The sequence below is a fragment of the Salvelinus fontinalis genome, chromosome 10 (assembly GCF_029448725.1).
Source record: "Salvelinus fontinalis isolate EN_2023a chromosome 10, ASM2944872v1, whole genome shotgun sequence".
In the NCBI taxonomy this organism is placed as follows: domain Eukaryota; kingdom Metazoa; phylum Chordata; class Actinopteri; order Salmoniformes; family Salmonidae; genus Salvelinus; species Salvelinus fontinalis.
The window spans coordinates 32,433,397-32,454,299 of record NC_074674.1 but is presented as its reverse complement, the minus strand read 5'-3'; the positions used below and the strand labels follow the sequence as shown (position 1 = coordinate 32,454,299).

The 20,903-nt window shown below is 42.3% G+C and overlaps 1 protein-coding gene across 1 annotated transcript; it reads left to right on the top strand.

The window, feature by feature from the left end:
• Nucleotides 1–709: 709 nt before the first annotated feature.
• Nucleotides 710–20,718, top strand: LOC129864052 (phospholipid-transporting ATPase ID-like). Its single transcript, XM_055936602.1, has 28 exons — nucleotides 710–1,090; nucleotides 5,562–5,643; nucleotides 5,848–5,906; nucleotides 6,022–6,135; nucleotides 7,776–7,874; nucleotides 7,990–8,051; nucleotides 8,255–8,327; nucleotides 8,524–8,594; nucleotides 8,720–8,802; nucleotides 8,911–9,069; nucleotides 9,165–9,253; nucleotides 9,325–9,518; nucleotides 9,680–9,888; nucleotides 10,385–10,428; nucleotides 10,563–10,728; nucleotides 10,894–11,082; nucleotides 12,095–12,210; nucleotides 12,366–12,530; nucleotides 12,633–12,744; nucleotides 12,835–12,940; nucleotides 13,034–13,184; nucleotides 13,469–13,652; nucleotides 13,862–14,085; nucleotides 14,280–14,363; nucleotides 15,571–15,816; nucleotides 17,661–17,799; nucleotides 17,990–18,120; nucleotides 18,218–20,718. The coding sequence occupies exons 2-28, from the start codon at nucleotides 5,589–5,591 to the stop codon at nucleotides 18,479–18,481; spliced, it is 3,588 nt and encodes a 1,195-aa protein (XP_055792577.1). The 5' UTR covers nucleotides 710–1,090; nucleotides 5,562–5,588; the 3' UTR covers nucleotides 18,482–20,718.
• The last annotated feature ends 185 nt before the right edge of the window (nucleotides 20,719–20,903 follow it).

Sequence of the window (20,903 nt, the reverse complement as noted above, 5' to 3'; positions counted from 1 at the left end):
AAATGTCTGGAGGATACCTTGCCATTTCTCTCCAAGCTGCCGGTGTTGAGCTTGGTAGAACCTTGTTTTATATTAGACACGTGCCCTGAAAAGACCACTGTGCCCTTGAAGGGTCATGAAGATGTCTATCACCACAAGGTAAGACATGCACTCAGTAATAATGACAATGTCTCTTCAACATTCCTTGGTATCATATGCGTGTGTGTATCCGTGTGTGTGTCCGTGCCTCTGTGGCTGTGCATCCATTTGCCCATTGGCTCATAACGAAGTCCTGGGGACTACAGAGGACCCTTTTGTACTCGTGTCCAGGTTTTGGATTTCACCTGAAGCTCTGAGATTCTGTTCAACATCCTCCCCCCATTTTCATAACAATCATCACAATTCTGATGGTATTAACACTTCTAGTCCACATATGAGCAATGTCACGTTCTAAAGGGTAACACTCATAGACTTTAATCAAAATAACTGTAACGTGCAGTATGCCTGTTTTGATATGAATTCATATATAGGAAGTGGAAAATAGTGTCTCTGCGCATGCGTTCCCACCTCAGGGTGTGTGTGTGTGACATGCCTGGTATCCTCTGATCTTCCTGGTCATTGCCCCATTGTTTGTTCTGATTGGCCAGTGTCTGTCCCTCACCTCAGTTTTACTGCCGTTCAGCACCTGCCTCTGCTTTGTGTCTCAACATCCAGGTCCAAAGATCGCTGGCTGCAGTGTTTGCTCTAGCTCTGTGCCCTTACCCTGAGGGGGATCCCGTTCTGTTTCCTGTAGCTGCCCATGACTTTGCCTCCCCCACCTCTGAGACTCCACCTGCTCTGCTCCACTCCTGCCTTCTACCTAGGAGTCTCAGGAGCCCCTCTGTCTGGGTCTGCGTCTTGGTGTAAGTGTGTTTGCCCAGACTGAAGCGCAGTTCCGTCTCCTGGATTTACTCTAGTTCAACTGAAAGGGAGGGTGTGTTGAGTGAGAGAAGTGGGTGTCGTTGGAGACATCCTTAGGCCTACTTCCTGCCCGTCTTTGTTGTACCTGTCTGTGTTCTGTTGACGAACCTTGACTTTCCTGAGGGACTCCGATATCATTCTTCTCACTGAGGTATGTGACTGGACATTATTTGCTTTTCTCCAATGATACTGCTGCTAACAATTAAGTGAACCTGTGCCTGGGGTATGTCTAGAACGGGTCTGTCGACAAGTTCAGAGACTTCAGAGAGACAGTATTTGGCTAATAAGGAAAAGCTGATCAGTTAATCAAACTGACATACAGCATCCTAATGAATTTGAACATAATAAAACCACTGGGCACAGACGTCAATTCAACGTTGGTTTAACATAATTTCATTTAAATGACCTGTTGCAGTGACCGTATTACCACCACACCGGCGGTCACAGGTCATGAAAACATTCAAATTCCACATGACCGTTTAGTCACTGTAATTAGGCTTCTCCAAGCTCTGATGCTGCTGATGGTCATTAGTAGCCTACCAAACTTGCTAACTGCCTGGTACTCAGCACTCTATTGTCCCTCTAATCACTCTGACATCAATGCAAATGTATTAGAAAATCTAATCGAACAGTTCATGAGAGCGCATGAGCTCATGTTGCGCAACATCTCAATAGGCTATGCAATTGTGTGAGAAAACAGAGTGATGGCCTCTACTAAAAAGAAGAGTATCAGCTTTCTATTGGCTAGGCCTACTATATTTATTTTTCAACTTTCCTACTGTTAAGCACATTGCTTATATTTAAAACAGGAGTATAGCCTACCTGGCTGGCATGAAAATTAACCACAGGAAAATAGTCCTTCATTCGCTATTTAAGTACATAGATGACATGTATTTTTTCCAGCTGTCCCTGTTTCGATACAGGTGCATGATAATGGTCCATTATAAATCAAAACAATTTTCACACATGTTATTTAGTATATGTAAAGACAAGATTAAGTCTGATGGGTGACAAAATTAGCCTATCACTTGTGAATGATATATTATCATTTGTGAATGATGCCTAGCCCAAGAAACAATGCCTTTTTTGCGACTTTTTCTAATCATAGTCGCACACTGGGCGGCAGGTAGCCTAGTGGTTAGAGCGTTGGACTAGTAATCAAAAGGTTGCAAGATCGAATCGCTGAGCTGACAAGGTAAAAATCTGTCGTTCTGCCCCTGAACAAGGCAGTTAACCCACTGTTCCTAGGCTGTCATTGAAAATAAGAACTGACTTGACTAGTTAAATGAAGATAAAATAAACACCTCATGTAGCCTAACCATAGGCTTATATGTTTTCATAAGGTTTGTATCACAACTGAAGTGGCCAAATAATGTCTTAAAATGAAGCATAACATGCATAATTGCATTTGCAGTCACTTGATAATGGTATTTTACGTTAATGGAACATTCGCACTTATAGCTTACTACTATGTGCACATTTTTGCGCTTATAATGTAAAGAAATAGCCTAATAGTTTAACATTTTAAGCTAAACGTTCTGATCTGCTGTGTCAGCCACATTTTTTTTAATGCTAGTGGTTGTATTCATTTTGGATCTATTGCATTCCACAACTGTCCCAGGCTAGGTTTGGAATATTTATTTCTCTCACAGAATAGAATAGGTCAACCTTTGTACTATGGGAGATCGGATGCTTTTGCTGTTCATAAGGCCTACTCATCTTGTTGGCTGATGAAAAGTAAATGTGGACCGTTCTTCCAATATCTTCAATATGCACCTTGGAATTGGATAAGGAACCACGCAGTTGCATCCCCGATGTGACTGTCTTCACTTGTAGCCTGTAAGAAAAACCCGAACGTGATGGAGTGCACAGCACCTAGGGAGAAGGGCACAACGGCTACTGGCCCAAAAAAAAGCATGGATTTTTTTAGGGTGCGTTACAGCCACACAAAGGGGATGCAGCTGTGAAATTCTAGGAATTGATCATCAAGTGCTTGTCAAATTGTGAATGAGTGACTGATGTAGTGTGTACAGCCTGCGCAAAAAAAACAAAGCAGAGGTCATGCCTTTCAAGCAACTCATAAAAGCTAAAAGCTCATACTTTAAAATCATCATTAGTCTCATCATGCAGCCTTACAATGTATTAAAAATCAAAACATATAGCCCAACATTTGTAGAACAACTAAAGTTACATAAAACATATAGGAATTCCTATTTCTTTGTTAAACGCTCAATACAGAATAGCTGCATGTGCGCACACAAATCGTTTGGAGATAATATTCTTTCTATTTTATTTAACTTTGGTCAATTGTATTTTTCATACTATAAAATAATGCCATGGAATTCTATGCAAATCTTGTCTGCTAAAAGAACTAGTGTAGCCCACAGCCATTTGGCATAACCAGATCAGGACCTAACATTAGGACAACTCAGATTATGCTATTCTGTTCTTCTGAAATAGACAACATTTTCTTCATATCATAGACCTGTCTTTACAATAAGGGATTTATTGTAAAGGTGTAGGCTGTATTACATGGATTTATTAGTCTTTTTAAATGTAGATGTTCCAAAGGTCTGCATCAGTGGCTTGTAGGCTATGTGTGGAAGCCAGGAGATGCTAAATGTGTTTATGTTAATTAACGGTCAATTACTGTGAGACCGACAGTTATTTGCTTGACAATCACTGGCTGATGAAATTTCGTGACCACCACAGCCCTACGTGGAAACAAGTTGATTCAACCAGTGTGTGTGCCCAGTGGGTACTTTGTGTCAAAGTGTGTGTGTTCTGGTACAATGCAGGGAGTAAATATTCCCAATGTGAAAGTTTAAACTAAAACAAAAATGAAAGAAATATGGGTATGGGAAAGCATGGAATTGGGGCTTAGTTTTGGTTTTTGGTGTTGTGGTGGGCGTGAAAGGGTGAGATTACTTTTTGACCTGTGGTTTGGAGTGAATACAGCCGTTTATTTGTGAGTTTCTGCCATAACAGATGGTCATTGAACTGTACAATTTATTTCATGGTGAAAAACTTGTCAGAGGAAGATACTATAAATATATATATTAATATTATCTTCTTTATAATATCTTCCTTTGACAAGTTTATATATAATAGTTTCTGTACTTCTAAGGCTTTCTATTTACTTGAATGTAAGGTGTGTGGGCTGTGTCTGAGGTTTTTGAGCTGGTGGCGGCCATCACAGAGGACCTAGAAGACTGATAAGAAGACTGATAAGGAGACTGATAAGAGAACTTTGACTTCAGGCAGGCGAACATAATGTGGGGAATACCAGGTCTAATGTTCAGGGTTATGAGCGATCTCAAGTGTAGTGACTGAGTATGGATTATCAAGTGTATTTTGCTCTGGTACAAATGGTTGATAAGGAGTGGCTCTACTACATCTCAACATGGCATTCACTCTACCAGTGAGCATAGAGGGGAAACTTACGACATAGCAGGTTAATGTACATGAGCTTTTACAAGAGCTTCATCCTTCATATCAGAAACTATACATTTGACTCCTCTTTATGAGGTATATTGGACTTAAAAGAAAAGAAAAATAAAGACAATAATTAATCTTTATTTAACTAGGCAAGTCAGTTAAGAACAAATTCTTATTTACAGTGACACCCTACCGAGGAACTGTGGCCCCGACCGGACAGATTTTTACCTTGTCCGGTCGGGGTTTCGTTCCAGCAACCTTTTGGTAACTGGCCTAACGCTCTAACCACTAGGCTACCTGCCATCACAGACTTGCCCTGATCAGATCTGTATTTATTATATTATTATTTTTTTATCAAAGCCTCTTGGAACATATTACACTGTAATAAAGAGGATTCATAGTTTATCTTCATGGACATGGCCTAAAATATTCCCAGATTATGGTTGATATTCATTTAAAAAGCTCCAGCCACAGTAATCCAGAAGAATAAAACCCAAACATAAATTATATTTATGAAATTCAAATTTCATTTTTTTTTTAAATCAGGCCTACTCCGTGACTAATTTAACCAGTGTCTGTGAAACCTGTTCATAGAAACCAGCGCCTTGTCCATAACTCAACAGATTATCCCTATAAAGCCAATTCGAGCATTTCTGTATAAAGCTCATTAGATCACATCAATGCCATTTTCACCAAATTTTCACTTGAACGTATGATTCTTGGTGTTCATTTAGATATCAGGAAGCTCATTTGCGTAGGGAACAGGCTTGTGTGTCTGTGTGTGCATGCGGATATGTGTGGAGGCGGGGCCAGTGATTAAAGAATTCGCACTCTCACCAATAGTGTAAAACTGATAAGTGGTCGTTGCCAAGGATACTACACATAGGCCTACGTTAGTACAACCCTGCAAGGCTTACCATGAACTTATCATAAAATGATTATAGCTGTTCCACACTTGCTGTTCCACACACTGGTTAGAGTGTATAGACCTGCTGTAAGCCGTTCTGCTCCCTTCGCTCTGTCATAACGCGGTTACAATATACTGTAGCGGTACCACAACTATGTAGAAATCATCATTGTCGGGAAGTTTCCCAACCTTGCTTCTCATCATTTTATATAATGGGTTTCACTTTGTGATTCCATTATTATTCAAGCTATTATTCCACATCTGTTTCTTCTACCAGGTGTGATATGGGAGTGATGAGCTGAACATGGGGTCGCTACTGTCACAATTAGGTCTGGAGTGTGGGAGGAAGGAAGTAAAAGGTGAGTTAACTGACCTGCTGTAGTCTAGTCCCAGCTCTGATGTGGAGAGCATCCCCAGAGTTTATTATTTTACTGCCACGCCTGTGATCCGACTATCTGTGTCCCAGCCCTTAAGGGGCTAATGCCAGCATTTACTCGTGGAAAAGTTGAGCGGTTTATTGCCACACCTGTGATATTTAATTGATGTTGTGTTTCCACCTACAGAGGAAGAAAGACACCTGCGAGCAAATGACAGAGAATTCAACTTGTCTTACGAGTATGCTGTAAGTACTGCAGTCGATTACTCATTCCAAGCCATTGTTTACATTGTGTGTCTGCATGTTATGTTTTCATGTGTATTTGTCACAGTAACACATTCCCCTCTTGCTCCCCATGCAGGACAATGCCATTAAAACCTCCAAATACAATATCTTCACCTTTCTACCGCTCAATCTGTTTGAGCAGTTCCAAAGACTGGCCAATGCCTACTTCCTCTTCCTCCTCTGTCTCCAGGTAACCTTTACACAGCCTTAATGCAGCCACTCTAAGCCTTATTCTGTCAATGCTATACAGGGCTGAGGCCTGTAGATACAGTGTATTCGGAAAGTACTCAGACCCCTTGACTTTTTCCACATTTTGTTACATTACAGCCTTATTCTAAAATGTATTAAATAATAAAAAAATGTCCTCATTAATCTACACACAATACCCCATAATGAAAGAGAGAAAACAGATTTTCGAAATATTTGCTAATTTATTAAAAATTAAAAACAGATACCATATTTACGTAAGTATTCAGACCTTTTGCTATGAGACTCGAAATTGAGCTCAGGTACATCCTGTTTCCATTGATCATCCTTGATGTTTCTACAACTTGATTGAAGTCCACCTGTGGTAAATTCAATTGATTGGACATGATTTGGAAAGGCACACACCTGTCTATATAAAATCCCACAGTTGACAGTGCATGTCAGAGCAAAAACCAAGCCATGAGGTCGAAGGAATTGTCCGTAGAGTGAGACAGGATTGTGTCGAGGCACAGATCTGGGGAAGGGTACCAAAAAATGCCTGCAGCATTGAAGGTTCCCAAGAACACAGTGGCCTCCATCATTCTTAAATGGAAGAACTTTGGAACCACGAAGACTTTTCCTAGAGCTGGCCGCCTGCCCAAACTGGGCAATCAGGGGAGAAGGGCCTTGGTCAGGGAGGTGACCATGGACCATATGGTCAATCAGACAGAACTCCAGACTTCCTAGGTGGAGATTGGAGAACCTTCCAGAAGTACAACCACCTCTGCAGCATTCCACCAATCAGGTGTTTATGGTAGAGATGGAAACCACGGAAACCACTCCTCAGTGGCCAGACGGAAACCACTCCTCAGTAAAAGGCACATGACCGCCCGCTTGGAGTTTGCCAAAAGGCACCTAAAGGAACAAGCTGCTCTGGTCTGACGAAACCAAGATTGAACTCTTTGGCCTGAATGCCAAGTGTCATGTCTGGAAGAAACTTGGCACTGTCCCTTCGATGAAGCATGGGTTGGCAGCATCATGCTGTGGGGATGTTTTTCAGAAGCAGGGACTTGGAGACTAGTCAGGATCAAGAGAAGATGAATGGAGCAAAGTACAGAGAGATCCTTGTTGAACACCTGCTCCAGAGCACTCGGGATCTCAGACTGGGGTTCACCTTCCAACAGGACAACGACCCTAAGCACACAGCCAAGACAACGCAGGAGTGGCTTCGGGACAAGTCTCTGAATATTCTTGAGTGGCCCAGCCAGAGCCCGGATTGAACCGATCAAACATCTCTGGCGCGACCTGAAAATAGCTGTGCAACGACACTCCCCACCAAACCTTGAGAGGATCTACAGAGAAGAATGGGAGAAACTCCCCAAATACGGGTGTACCAAGCTTGAAGCTTCATACCCAAGAAGACTTTTGAAATTGTAAATATACCAAAACGTAGAATCTGAGTGCAAATGTATATTTCTTCATAGTATCCACATAAACTCCGTCATGCCCTGGAGCTGGCATACCATACTATATTGCTGGCATACTATACTATGCTATACTATATTGTAGGGAGTAGCAGTACTAAATGGCAGCAGAAAGGTGAGTCCCTGCTGGTGATGTTTTGTCTCTCCTGGTTACTCTCAGCTCATCCCAGAGATCTCATCCCTGTCCTGGTTCACCACCGTAGTCCCCCTGGTCCTGGTGCTCTCCATGACCATGGCTAAGGATGGCAGCGACGACATAGTGAGCTCAACGTCTACTAATTACAGTATTAAGACCAGATACAGAACATGGTCTACAAAGACATGTTTTTTTCTGGTCTCCAGATCCTAATATTCCCTCTCCTTCGCCTGTGTAGAACAGACACAGATGTGACAGACAGGTGAACAACCGGAAGGTGGAGGTCCTCATTGATGGAGAGTGAGTCTCTCTTCCCTTTGTCTTAGCTAGTTTCTCAGTGCTTGAAAAGTGCTTGAATGTCACAGATTAGCTCTCAAGAGGTCTGTATATTTGTTGTGAATGCATCAGGTGGTGATTTGTTAGTCAGTGTTAGCGTTCTCAAACACTAGATGTCACTCTAGGCTTGCTTTAGCGCAGCATCATTACGATCTTGCTCTTTTCAGACTAAGGAGTGAAAAGTGGATGGATGTTCAAGTTGGGGACATCATCAAGCTGGAGAATAATCAGTTTGTCACGGTAAGGTTGGAGGTGTCTGCTGAGGGTCAAAGGGCAGATGTACCACAGAAATACAATCAGCCAGTGTAGGTCACCAGTCATTCTACAGAATAGAAAATCTGACTAATTTATATTTCAAGTAAGTCATAATTTATGGGGTTTCACATTAACATTCTATAGCTCTCTCTCTCTCGTCTTTATCACTCTCCTTCTCCAGGCCGATCTCCTGTTGCTGTCCAGCAGTGAGCCTCTCAACCTCGTCTACATAGAAACAGCTGAACTAGATGGGTGTGTCTCTGTTGCGTTCATGTTTGTGTTTACCTTTGACACCAAAGATATTTCACTGCCTTTCTTAATTGTATGAGCTCTTCCTCTTTCTCTGTGTTTCTCATCCTGCCCTCCTCCTCCTTTAGAGAAACTAACTTGAAGGTGAAGCAGGCCCTGACTGTGACAGGGGAACTGGAGGATAGCATAGAGAAACTGGCCAACTTCAACGGTAAGACTGGAAAAACGTTTAGATCATCATGGCTTAAAAGTCTAGATCTTATGAATCACAATATTCTTAACTGTTGTACAGTCCCTGAACCTCTCTGTCCCTGTGTAGGCGAGGTGCGCTGTGAGCCACCCAACAACCGCCTAGATAAGTTCACTGGCACCCTGACTCTGAAGGGAGAGACGTACTCCCTGGACAACGAGAGGATCCTGCTGAGGGGCTGTACTCTGAGGAACACCCAGTGGTGCTTCGGCCTGGTCGTCTTTGGAGGTGAGTCTCACCAGTCCACATAATGGCAGAGAAATGACCTAAGACTTTCATAAAAAATATCCACAACTGATGATAAATCTATTTTCCTCTTCCAGGTCCAGACACCAAGCTGATGCAGAACTGTGGAAAGACTACATTGAAACGGACCAGCATTGATCGCCTCATGAATGTTCTGGTGCTGAGTGTGAGTATGACTATACATACACACACAGTCATCACACACACACTTCTTAACTGTCATGTTTGGTCTTCCAGATCTTTGGTTTCCTGGCGGTTATGTGTTTAATCCTGGCCGTTGGGAATGGAATCTGGGAGTACCAGGAGGGCTCTAAGTTTGCTGCATTCCTACCCAAGCAAGAAGGGGTTAACGCTCCCTTTTCAGCCTTCCTCACCTTCTGGTCCTACGTCATCATCCTCAACACTGTGGTGCCTATATCCCTCTACGTCAGGTCAGTGCAGTTCACATATTATCCAGTCATTCACTGCAATTGCATCTCTGTGTCCAAATGTGTTACTTCTACTGTGCCTTTGATGACAGGACTACATCACCAATGTGAATTGATTGCATTTCTCTCTCCCTCTCTCTCTTTCTCCTGTGTTTTGGGTGCAGTGTGGAGATCATTCGCCTGGGTAACAGTTTCTACATAGACTGGGACAGGAAGATGTACTATCCCAAGAGTGACACGCCTGCCGAGGCCAGGACCACCACGCTCAACGAAGAGCTGGGCCAGATCAAATACATCTTCTCTGACAAGACTGGAACACTCACACAGAACATCATGACCTTCAACAAGTGTTCCATCAACGGGAAGTCCTATGGTGATGCTTGGCGCTGGAATACACACACTTAAATCAAATCTAATTGTATTTGTCACATGCGCCGAATAAAACAGGTGTAGACCTTACAGTGAAATGCTTATTTACAAGTTAAAAATACTGTATATATATTTATTTATTTATATATATTCATAGTTTTGATGTCGTCACTATTATTCTACAATGTAAAAAATTGTTAAAATAAAGAAAAACCCTTCAATGAGCAGGTATGTCCAAACTTTTGACTGGTACTGTATATATAAACACATGAGAAATAAAACACACAAGAATTAATCTATATACAAGGAGTACCATTGCCATATCAATGTGCAGGGATGGATGGTAATAGAGGTAGATATATACATGTAGAAAAAGGTCAAGTCTAGCACTATAAGCATGTATCATGTGTTTACACACACGGTAAGGCATACATTAATACACATAGGTGGCAATCATTCACTGTACCATATAACTGACAAAATATGTTTCTGTTCTCCAGGGGAGTTGTTGGACTTTTCTGGACAAAGAGTGGAGATTAATGAGGTGAGAGGAGGAAAAGGGTGTGTTGGGCTTATGGATTTAATGTATGAAAGAAAATCTCTAAGGCCCTTTCTTTGGCAATAAATCCTTACATTCCGTGGCACTAACATGCCTAACCCTCACTCACTCTCTGGTAGAAAACAGAGAAGGTGGACTTCTCTTGGAACAACCTGGCCGACCCAAAGTTCTGTTTCCATGACCACAGCCTTGTGGAGGTGGTGAGGGAGGGCAATCCCGAGGTGCAGGCCTTCTTCCGCCTGCTTGCGTTGTGCCACACCGTCATGCCCGAGGAGAAGAAGGAGGGTGAGAAAGCGACTCCTGCTGGATTCACATGTTATTGCATTGGCGTGGGTGACTGGACTGAGGCTTGAGGTAGAAGTTGCACAGTGGTTGGGAGGACAACTTCTACCTAGTCCATAAACTAGACAAGGCGACTAGTAAATATCTTCCGTTATTGTGATCTTCTAGGTGAATTGTACTACCAGGCCCAGTCACCAGACGAGGGAGCTCTGGTCACAGCAGCCAGGAACTTTGGCTTTGTGTTCCGCTCTCGTACGCCAGAGAGCATCACTGTAGTGGAGATGGGAGAGCTGGTCACCTACGAGCTACTGGCTGTACTGGACTTCAACAACGTCCGCAAGAGGATGTCGGTCATCGGTGAGTTCATCCAACACTAACCGTTACACTACTAGAAAGAGGAGGAAGGGAAGCGCTACTAAGGTACACAATAGTACATTTTGGTAGATAGAATGTGCTCTTTGGTAAAAGGGGTAAATTGGTCATCAAAAAGAAAGGAGGACCAAGGCACTGTTCATATAATTAATTAAAATGCCTTTATTGGTATGGCATGTTCAATAGAAACAAAAATTTTAAACCGACTCGTTTCGGCTGCATGGCCTTCGTCAGGGAGTAAAAAAAAAAGAATACAATGTCCTCTTTTGAACAGCTTTTCCAATTAGCCCTAATTAGAAGAGGGGGTGGTTACAAAATTGATTGGACACACCTAGTAAGCAATACTATACACATTAAAAGGTGAAATACTGTAGCTTTATGTTATCATAAAAATACAACTCCAAGCTAAAAGTATCAGAACACTTAGAAAGGTAGTTCTAACCTTAAATATGACTGGGAGAAGTGTCAAGAATAAGACAGCAATATATTCCATAGTACACTAGAATACAGCAAAACATGAACAACAACAGTCTAAACATAGCTGAGAGCAATTGAGCAAAATGTCCACTAGATAACAGCAAATGGACCCATCACGACCCTACAGGAAGGGTGAGAAATCCATATCTTCATTTAAACCATGGTATTTAGTGGCCTGTAGTTTGTAAATCCCAAAGCTTTCCCTTTGGTTTAACTGTTTAGGACGGTCCCCTTTTCTAATAGAGGCCGGAATATGATCAATACCCATAGCTTGTAGGGAGGCAGGGTTGCCTTGGTGTAAGGACTTGTAGTGCCTTGCCATGGGGTAGTCTTCATTGCTTACCCATATGGCGTACTTGTGTTCCGTTAAGCGGTCTTGAAGGCGTCTCTTTTTTTCCATCCAATGTAGAACACACTAACCGTTACGTCTTTAGAATTATAGGGGAATATGTTCTGAAACCGTAGCTATTTAGAATTATCTGAGTTAACAAAACCTGATTATGTGTTGTGTGGCCCCTAGTCCGCAGTCCGGAGGGCAAGCTGACTCTGTACTGTAAGGGAGCAGACACCATCATCTTTGAGAGACTAAACCCTTCCTGCAGCAAACTAACGGAGGTCACCACCGAACACCTCAATGTGAGTAACTAGCTTCTGTGTGTCCGTGTTTAGAATTCTGTATTTTTTGTGAAGCGTGTGAATATATGTAAAATCTTACAGGAGATGAACTATATCCTGTATGTCGAACTCTGTACCTGTGTGTTAGATCCTAACTCTAACTGTTCCATTGACAGGAGTATGCTGGGGATGGTCTGCGTACGCTGGCTCTGGCCTACAAGGACATAGACCCAAAGTATATGGAGGAGTGGAAACTGCGCCACCATGAAGCCAGCACTGCCATGGACGAGAGGGAGGAGAAGTTGGATGCGCTGTATGAGGAGATCGAGAAAGGCCTGCTGGTGGGTACTACAGACAGAAGTATCATTACAATGTCCTACAAGATAATCCACTAGCACAATATCAACTGAATCTTTCATGTTTGTACCGGTATGTGTGTGTAGCTGTTAGGATCCACTGCAGTAGAGGATAAGCTACAGGATGGAGTGCCTCAGACCATTGAGCAGCTCTCCAAAGCCGACATCAAGATCTGGGTGCTCACTGGAGACAAGCAAGGTGGGTTATCTTCCTTAGAATATACTATCAATAAGGCTACAAAACTTTTCTCTGGCACACCTTGATTCTCTTTTCTCTCTGTCGGAACAGAAACGGCAGAGAACATTGGCTACTCCTGCAACATGTTGCGAGAGGAGATGACCGAAGTGTTCATCGTGTCGGCAAACACAGCAAAGGAAGTCAGAAAGGACCTCCAGTGAGTCCACAGACAGACTATTGACAATCACTTTCATACCTTGACGCATCACAGTAAGGTGACATGTAAAAGTATCTCTCTCTCCCTGACCAGGACCGCAAGGAGGAAGATGAGACCTGATGGACCAGAGGAGCCTACTGTCACGAAGAGTAGAAGTGGCCTGTTTTGTCTTTTAAAGACGGAGACGGTGGCGGATGAGCCAGTGGATGGAGAGTACGCTATGGTGATTAACGGACACAGTCTGGTAAGGACAAAGACTCTGGTATACTGGGCTCTAATGGACTTAGCAACAGTCATGTATCTAATGTGTATTATTTGTTGTTCCCCCTAACAGACTGTGTATGACGAGTGGTTCATCACAGGACAAGTTACTGGAAACATAAAACTTATATTCTGATTGACATATGTTGTACTCACTTTTTATAATCTCTGTTCCAATATTTCATGAACAATCCTTCATTAATTTATCTCTGTCCTTCCACTACTCCCTCTCCCCTCACTCTCCTCCCTCCCTCCCTCTCCACCCAGGCCTTTGCCCTGGAGAAGGACATGGAGATGGAGCTGCTGCGGACAGCGTGTATGTGTCAGACGGTGATCTGCTGCAGGGTGACTCCACTGCAGAAAGCACAGGTGGTGGAGCTGGTGAAGAAGTACAAGCAGGCTATCACTCTGGCCATCGGCGACGGCGCCAATGACGTCAGCATGATCAAGGGTAGGGCTGCTTGATCAAGGGTCAAGCAGCTCCGATTATGAGCTGCTTGAACACTGTGAAGGTGTTGAAGGATCCTGATTCTTGATGCTAAATGTTTGACTGCTGTTATGATTCCTCTAATCAATTCATACACACACTCATCCTCTCCATCTCTCTCCCACCACCCCTCTCCCTCTCTCTTGCTCTCCCTTCCTCTCTCCCCCCTCTAGCTGCTCATATAGGAGTAGGTATATCAGGTCAGGAGGGAATGCAGGCGGTGCTCTCCAGTGACTTCTCCTTCGCTCAGTTCCGCTACCTGCAGCGCCTCCTGCTGGTGCACGGCCGCTGGTCCTACCTGAGGATGTGCAAGTTCCTGCGCTATTTCTTCTACAAGAATTTCACCTTCACCTTCGTCCACTTCTGGTACGGCTTCTTCTGCGGTTTCTCAGCACAGGTGAGACACAGAGACAGAGGTGCATGCACAGAGATGAGCAGAAAAGTCATGCTTTAGTTTGTTTAGAGTATGACATGTTAATTCCTTTATAACTAGTGGCAGAAGTAGTTCCTGACCAGGAAACATACTGGGCTCTAATGGACTAAACAACAGTCATGTATCTAATGTGTATTATTTGTTGTTCCCCCTAACAGACTGTGTATGACGAGTGGTTCATCACCCTGTATAACCTGGTTTACACAGCTCTACCTGTGCTGGCGTTGAGTCTCTTTGACCAGGTAAGCATGTCTCTTAGGCTTATGTTAGTATGTCAGTAATGTACGTCAGCCAATTATGTATGCCGATGCAAGTAAGTAGTATGTATGTAATCACATACACTGAGTATACAAACATTAAGAACTCTCTTTCCATGACATAGACTGACCAGGTGAATCCAGGTGAAAGCTATGATCCCTTATTGATGTCACTTGTTAAATCCACTTCAATCAGTGTAGATGAAGGGGAGGAGACTGTTTAAAGAAGACAATTGAGACTGGATTGTGTATGTGTGCTATTCAGAGGGTGAATGGGCAAGACAAAATATAACATTTTTAAAGGGTGTATGGTAGTAGGTGCCAGGCCCACCAGTTTGTGTCAAGAACTGCAACACTGCTGGGTTGTTCATTCTGAACAGTTTCCTGTGTGTATCAAGAATGGTCAACCACCCAAAGGACATCCAGCCAACTTCACACAACTGTGGGAAGCACTGGAGTCAACATGGGCCAACATCTCTGTGGAACGCTTTCGACCCTTGTAGAGTCCATACCCTGACGAATTGAGTCTGTTCTGAGGGCACAGAGAGGGTGGTGCAACTCAATATTAGGAAGATGTTCCTAATGTTTGGTATATTCAGTGTCAGTGGTGGAAAAATTACTAAATTGTCATACTTGAGTAAAAGTAAAGAAAATTACTCAATTGAAAGTCACCTAGTAAAATTCTACTTTAGTAAAAGTCTAAAAGTATTTGGTTTTATATATACCGTACTTAAGTATCAAAAGTAAATGGAATTGCTCAAATGTACTTAAGTATCAAAAGTAAAAGTATAAACCATTTCAAATTCCTTATATTAAACAAACCAGACGGCACAAATTTTAAAAAATGATTGACGGATAGCCAGGGGCACATTCCACACATAATTTACAAAGCATTTGTGTTTAGTGAGTCTGCCAGATCAGAGGCAGTAGGGATGACCTGCGATGTTCTCTTGTAAGTGTGTGAATTTGACAATTTTCCTGTCAAAATGTAACAAGTACTTTTGGGCATCAAGGAAAATGTATGGAGTAAAATTATATTATTTTCTTCTTCTTAGTGAAGTAAAAGTTGGCAAAAATATAAATAGTAAAGTACAGATACACCAAACTACTTAAATAGTACTTTAAAGTATTTTGGCTTAAGTACTTTACACCACTGTTCAGTGTATGTCTCCCTGTATATCTGTGTGTTTAGGATGTAAATGATCGGTGGAGTTTCCAGTACCCCAAGCTCTACGCCCCAGGCCAGCTCAACCAGTACTTCAGTAAGAGGGCCTTTGTCTACACGGTGTTACACAGTGGCTACAGCTCCCTGGTCCTCTTCTTCATTCCCTGGGCAGCCATGTACGACACGGTCCGAGACGACGGCAAAGACATTGTGGACTATCAGTCCTTCGCCCTGCTGGCCCAGACCTGCCTGCTCATCGCCGTCAGTATACAGGTGAGGAGAAGGGAGAAGAAGGGAAATAACATGTGTACTTAATGTTATCAAATTTGGGTGTGGTATATTAATGGTATATTAATGTTTTAACTGAGGCTTAAACCATATTTGCAAACATACAGATGAAGTCGGAAGTTTACATACACTTAGGTTGGAGTCATTAAAACTTGTTCTTCTTGTTAACACACTATAGTTTTGGCAAGTCAGTTAGGACATCTACTTTGTGCATGACACAAGTCATTTTTCCAACAATTGTTTACAGACAGATTATTTCACTTCTAATTCACTGTATCACAATTCCAGTGGGTCAGAAGTTTACATACACGAAGTTGACTGTGCCTTTAAAGAGCTTGGAAAATTCCACAAAATTATGTCAAGTTTTTAGAAGCTTCTGATAGGCTAATTGACATAATTTGAGTCAATTGGAGGTGTACCTGTGTATGTATTTCAAGGCCTACCTTCAAACTCAGTGCCTCTTTGCATGGCAAAATCAAAAGAAATCAGCCAAGACCTCAGAGAAAAGAATGTAGACCTCCACAAGTCTGGTTCATCCTTGGGAGTAATTTCCAAACGCCTGAAGGTACCATGTTCATCTGTACAAACAATAGTACGCAAGTATAAACACCATGGGACCACGCAGTCGTCATACCGCTCTGGAAGGAGACGCGTTCTGTCTCCTAGAGATGAACGTACTTTGGTGTGAGTAGTGCAAATAAATCCCGGAACAACAGCAAAGGACCTTGTGAAGATGCTGGAGGAAACGCGTACAAAAGTATCTATATCGACAGTAAAACAACTCCTATATCGACATAACCTTAAAGGCCGCTCAGCAAGGAAGAATCCACTGCTCCAAAACCGCCATAAAAAAGCCAGACTACAGTTTGCAACTGCACATGGGGACACAGATCGTACTTTTTGGAGAATTGTCCTCTGGTCTGATGAAACAAAAATAGAACTGTTTGGCCATGATGACCATCATTATGTTTGGAGGAAAAAGGGGGAGGCTTGCAAGCCGAAGAACACCATCCCAACCGTGAAGCACGGGGGTGGCAGCATCATGTTGTGGGGGTGCATTACTGCAGGAGGGACTGGTGGACTTCACAAAATAGATAGCAACATGAGGGAGGAAAATTATGTTGATATATTGAAGCAGCATCTCAAGACATCAGTCAAGAAGTTAAAGCTTGGTCGCAAAGGGGTCTTCCAAATGGGCAATGACCCCAAGCATACTTCCAAAGTTCTGGCAAAATGTCTTAAGGACAGCAAAGTCAAAGTATTGGAGTGGCCATCACAAAGCCCTGACCTCAATCCTATAGAAAAAAAATTGGCAGAACTGAAAAAGCGTATGCGAGCAAGGAGGCCTACAAACCTGACTCACCCAACTTATTGTGGGAAGCTTGTGGAAGTATTTTAAGAATGTGATGTCCAGAAATCAATTTTACTGTCCTAATCTTTTGTGTTGACATCTCGGTTTTCTTTGAAGTCAGAAACATTTGACCCAAGTTAAACAATTTAAAGGCAATGCTACCAAATACTAATTGAGTGTATCTAAACTTCTGACCCACTGGGAATGTGATGAAAGAAATTAAAGCTGAAATAAATCATTCTCACTCACTATTATTCTGACATTTCACTTTCTTAAAATAAAGTGGTGATCCTAAAGGATTAAATGTCAGGAATGTGAAAAACTGATTTTAAATGTATTTGGCTAAGGTGTATGTAAACTTCCGACTTCTACTGTACATACATACACATACACACTCTGGACTAATGTAAAAGTTATCTCTCTAAAAACACACACACAGTAACAGAGTCTGAGGTAGCTGCATGTGTCTTTGTTTAAGCTGGGTCTGGACACCCACTATTGGACGTCAGTGAACCAGTTCTTCCTGTGGGGCAGTCTGTGTGTGTACTTTGCTGTCATATTCACCATGTACAGCAATGGCATGTTTCTCATCTTCACCTCCTCCTTCCCCTTCATTGGTGAGTAGTACCACTCAGCACCCATCCATCCACCTCCTCTCCCTTCATCATTCATGTCTTTCTATCTGAACGTTTGGTCAGTGACACTATCTGCAACTGTTTGTTACAGTATCTGTGACTATGTAGGTGAGTATCTGTCACAGCAATCGTCATCTGAATACATGTTGTGATGCTATACTCTATGTAACAGGCACAGCCAGGAACTCCCTGAACCAGCCCAATGTGTGGCTGACTATGCTACTCACCTCCATCCTCTGTGTGCTTCCTGTGGTGGCATATCGCTTCCTCCGCATCCTGCTGTGGCCCACTATCAACGACAAGGTCAGATGTCAATGGTTAACTCCTTTGTAATTGGCATTGAAGATTCACAAATGATTTCTTCTCCCTCACTCTCTCTCATTCCTCCTCCTCCTTCTAGGTGAGGTACAAGGTGAGACAGGACAAGGTGTTGCCCCCTGCCCCTCGCCGTGTCCAAGCCCGCCGCGCCAGTACCCGCCGGTCAGGCTATGCCTTCTCCCACGCCCAGGGCTACGGTGACCTGGTGACCTCAGGCAGATTCCTGCGGTGGACCCCGAAGAGCCGGCCAGCCCTTTTCTCCCAGACAGACTCCCCATTGGCCCAGACCCAGCCTCAGTTCTACCGCACCATCAATGAGGGGGGGGAGCCACCACTGCGTCCCTAGGAGTGATGACCTAACAGAGCACACAGTGTTCAGGCCGTTCAGTCTGAAAATCCTCAATCTATTCCTAAAAGAAATATCAAATGTCAATCAGCCATGTTTCTGTGAAACAATTCCACTGATGCGAGGATGTGTAACATTCTTCATCTGGATGAAAAGTACAAGGACAACCCCAAGCCTAAATTCAGCATTTAGTGCCAGGCTTAGTTTCAAGATGTATGTATGTGGAAGTACTGTACTTGTAACTGTAAAAAAAAAAAAATGGTGATACAGCAACAAAATCATGCTGTGCATAAGTCCAAAATGATCATTATGGTACAATGGTCAGAGTGGCGGTTGGTGCCGTTTATGATTAGGGAGGACGATTAGTTTTTATGGCCTTATTTCTATTACAGCATAATATTGGATGACTGTCATTCATATTCCATTCACCCAGCTCAATGTAACATCTATAGGTTTAGGCTGCTACATGATACTCTAATTTTCCCTATACCCATCATGAGGCTGCTACAACCTAGCCTAGGTGCACAGGTCAAAATACAAATTGGAGTAATCAAGGTGACAGACAGTGCCTGCATCTAGCTGATCTAGGGTGTAATCATTAGTTCAAACCACTGCAAACGAGAATTTCTATTGGACAAATTCAGGTAGGTTTATTCCCGTTTCGTTCCGTTTGCTTCTGTTTAAGATACATTTTTCACCTGAATCGACAGAATTAATAGACCCCTGATCACCCGCACACACAGCTCACTTTCATAGCAGCCACATACAAACAGCATCATCACTTTGCTCGTTGTATAAATATTTCTCGCTCCTATGCGCTCTCCTCCTCTCACCTTTTCCCTTCGCTTGTGGACTTCAGTGCACAACACAACAGTTGTCTGTGACCAGTTTTTAAAAAACCTTCCAAGCCAAAGCTTCATACCATAACCGCTAACCGCTTCACACAGCCTACATCGTTGTCACCATATTAGCTTACATCATAGTCAACATAGCTACTAGAAATGATGCGTTAGTAAACCCACTACACTCACACAGTACAGTGTACAGCAAGCAGTTTAGCAGTTACACCGGTGGGCCCCGGTGACAATAAAAAATAAAAATAAAAAACGAAAGCTTACCTAGACTTGGAAGAGTTTCAGTGTTGGATAGCCTTAGCCAGCTACCTAACATAAGTAACATTCCTCTCTGTTTGAGCCAGGTGTTTAAGTAGGCTAAATTAAATAGGTGCATTATCTAGCTGTGAAAGTGTACAAAATATAGCTCTCTCTGCTGCTTCTCCTTATTTTTTAAAGAAATTATTTTTTTCAAAACTGTTCAACTATTGTCTTTCTCTTTGAGTCAACTACTCATCCACATTTTATGCACTACAGGGCTAGCTAGCTGTAGCTTATGTTTTTACTACTTGATTCATTCTCTGATCCTTTGATTGGGTGGGCAACATGTCAGTTCATGCTGCAAGAGCTCTGATTGGTTGGAGGACGTCCTCCGTAAGCCATCATAATTACTGTGCACGTCTATGGTAGGGGGGGAGAACCATGAGCCTCCTAGGTTTTGTATTGAAGTCATTGTACACAGACGAGGATGGAAAATAGCTGTCCTCCGGTTACAACATGGTGCTACCCCAGAGTGTGTTGTTGAGGCTACTGTAGACCCTCATTGCAAAACAGTGCATTTTAATTTAGTGACGTGAATATATTTAATATAGTTTTATCTAAAAAAAAGGATAACTTTTTTAATGTTTCACAATTTTTTTTATTAAAGGAAATTCACTGAGTAGGATGGTCCTCCCCTGTTTTATTATAGCTTTATCAGTGAATTGTAGTTATTCTTGAGTTATTACTGTGTTATTATACAATTTAGTGAGACTAAAAGGGCCTTAAATAACATAATTTGAAACTTTTATACAAACTTTCTTTACATATTGTTCCACCTACATTGTAGTGAACTGTCTGTACTCAGGGTGTTGCATTAAGTTATGATATATTATTATTTGATTGCATTTTGTCAGTCATAGCCTGTTATGACTTTACCTGATTTATGTTAGTATACCTTAGTAGACATATTTGTTGGACCTACATAAAGATGTTATATTTTTTTCTGGGAATAATATTGTATGAAAATATAAACATTTTCTCAAATCATTGAAACACTAATCATAGACTCTCTAATGTGATTTTAATTATGTACCCTACTTTTTGAGCATTGTACTGCCATAATAAATGTTTGATATTTTTGTATTCCTTTTGTTGTTTTTATTGTTTTGTAATCGTTGGTCATTTTTTATAAGTAAATGGACTACATTTCTATTCGCTATTATTGGAAACGGCTTGAGTGACAAGTCCTGCGCTCTGCGCATTGGCTAGAGACGTTGTGACGCAAATATACCGCTGACCTGGTCTGGCCTCTGTTTCACCGGCACTGG

Coding starts and splice junctions, on each gene's coding strand:
- LOC129864052 (XM_055936602.1), top strand. CDS start 5,589: ATGGGGTCGCTACTGTCACAATTAGGTCTGGAGTGTGGGAGGAAGGAA. Junction 8,803..8,910: donor GAAACTGGCCAACTTCAACG/GTAAGACTGGAA, acceptor GTCCCTGTGTAG/GCGAGGTGCGCTGTGAGCCA. Junction 12,745..12,834: donor GCTCACTGGAGACAAGCAAG/GTGGGTTATCTT, acceptor CTGTCGGAACAG/AAACGGCAGAGAACATTGGC.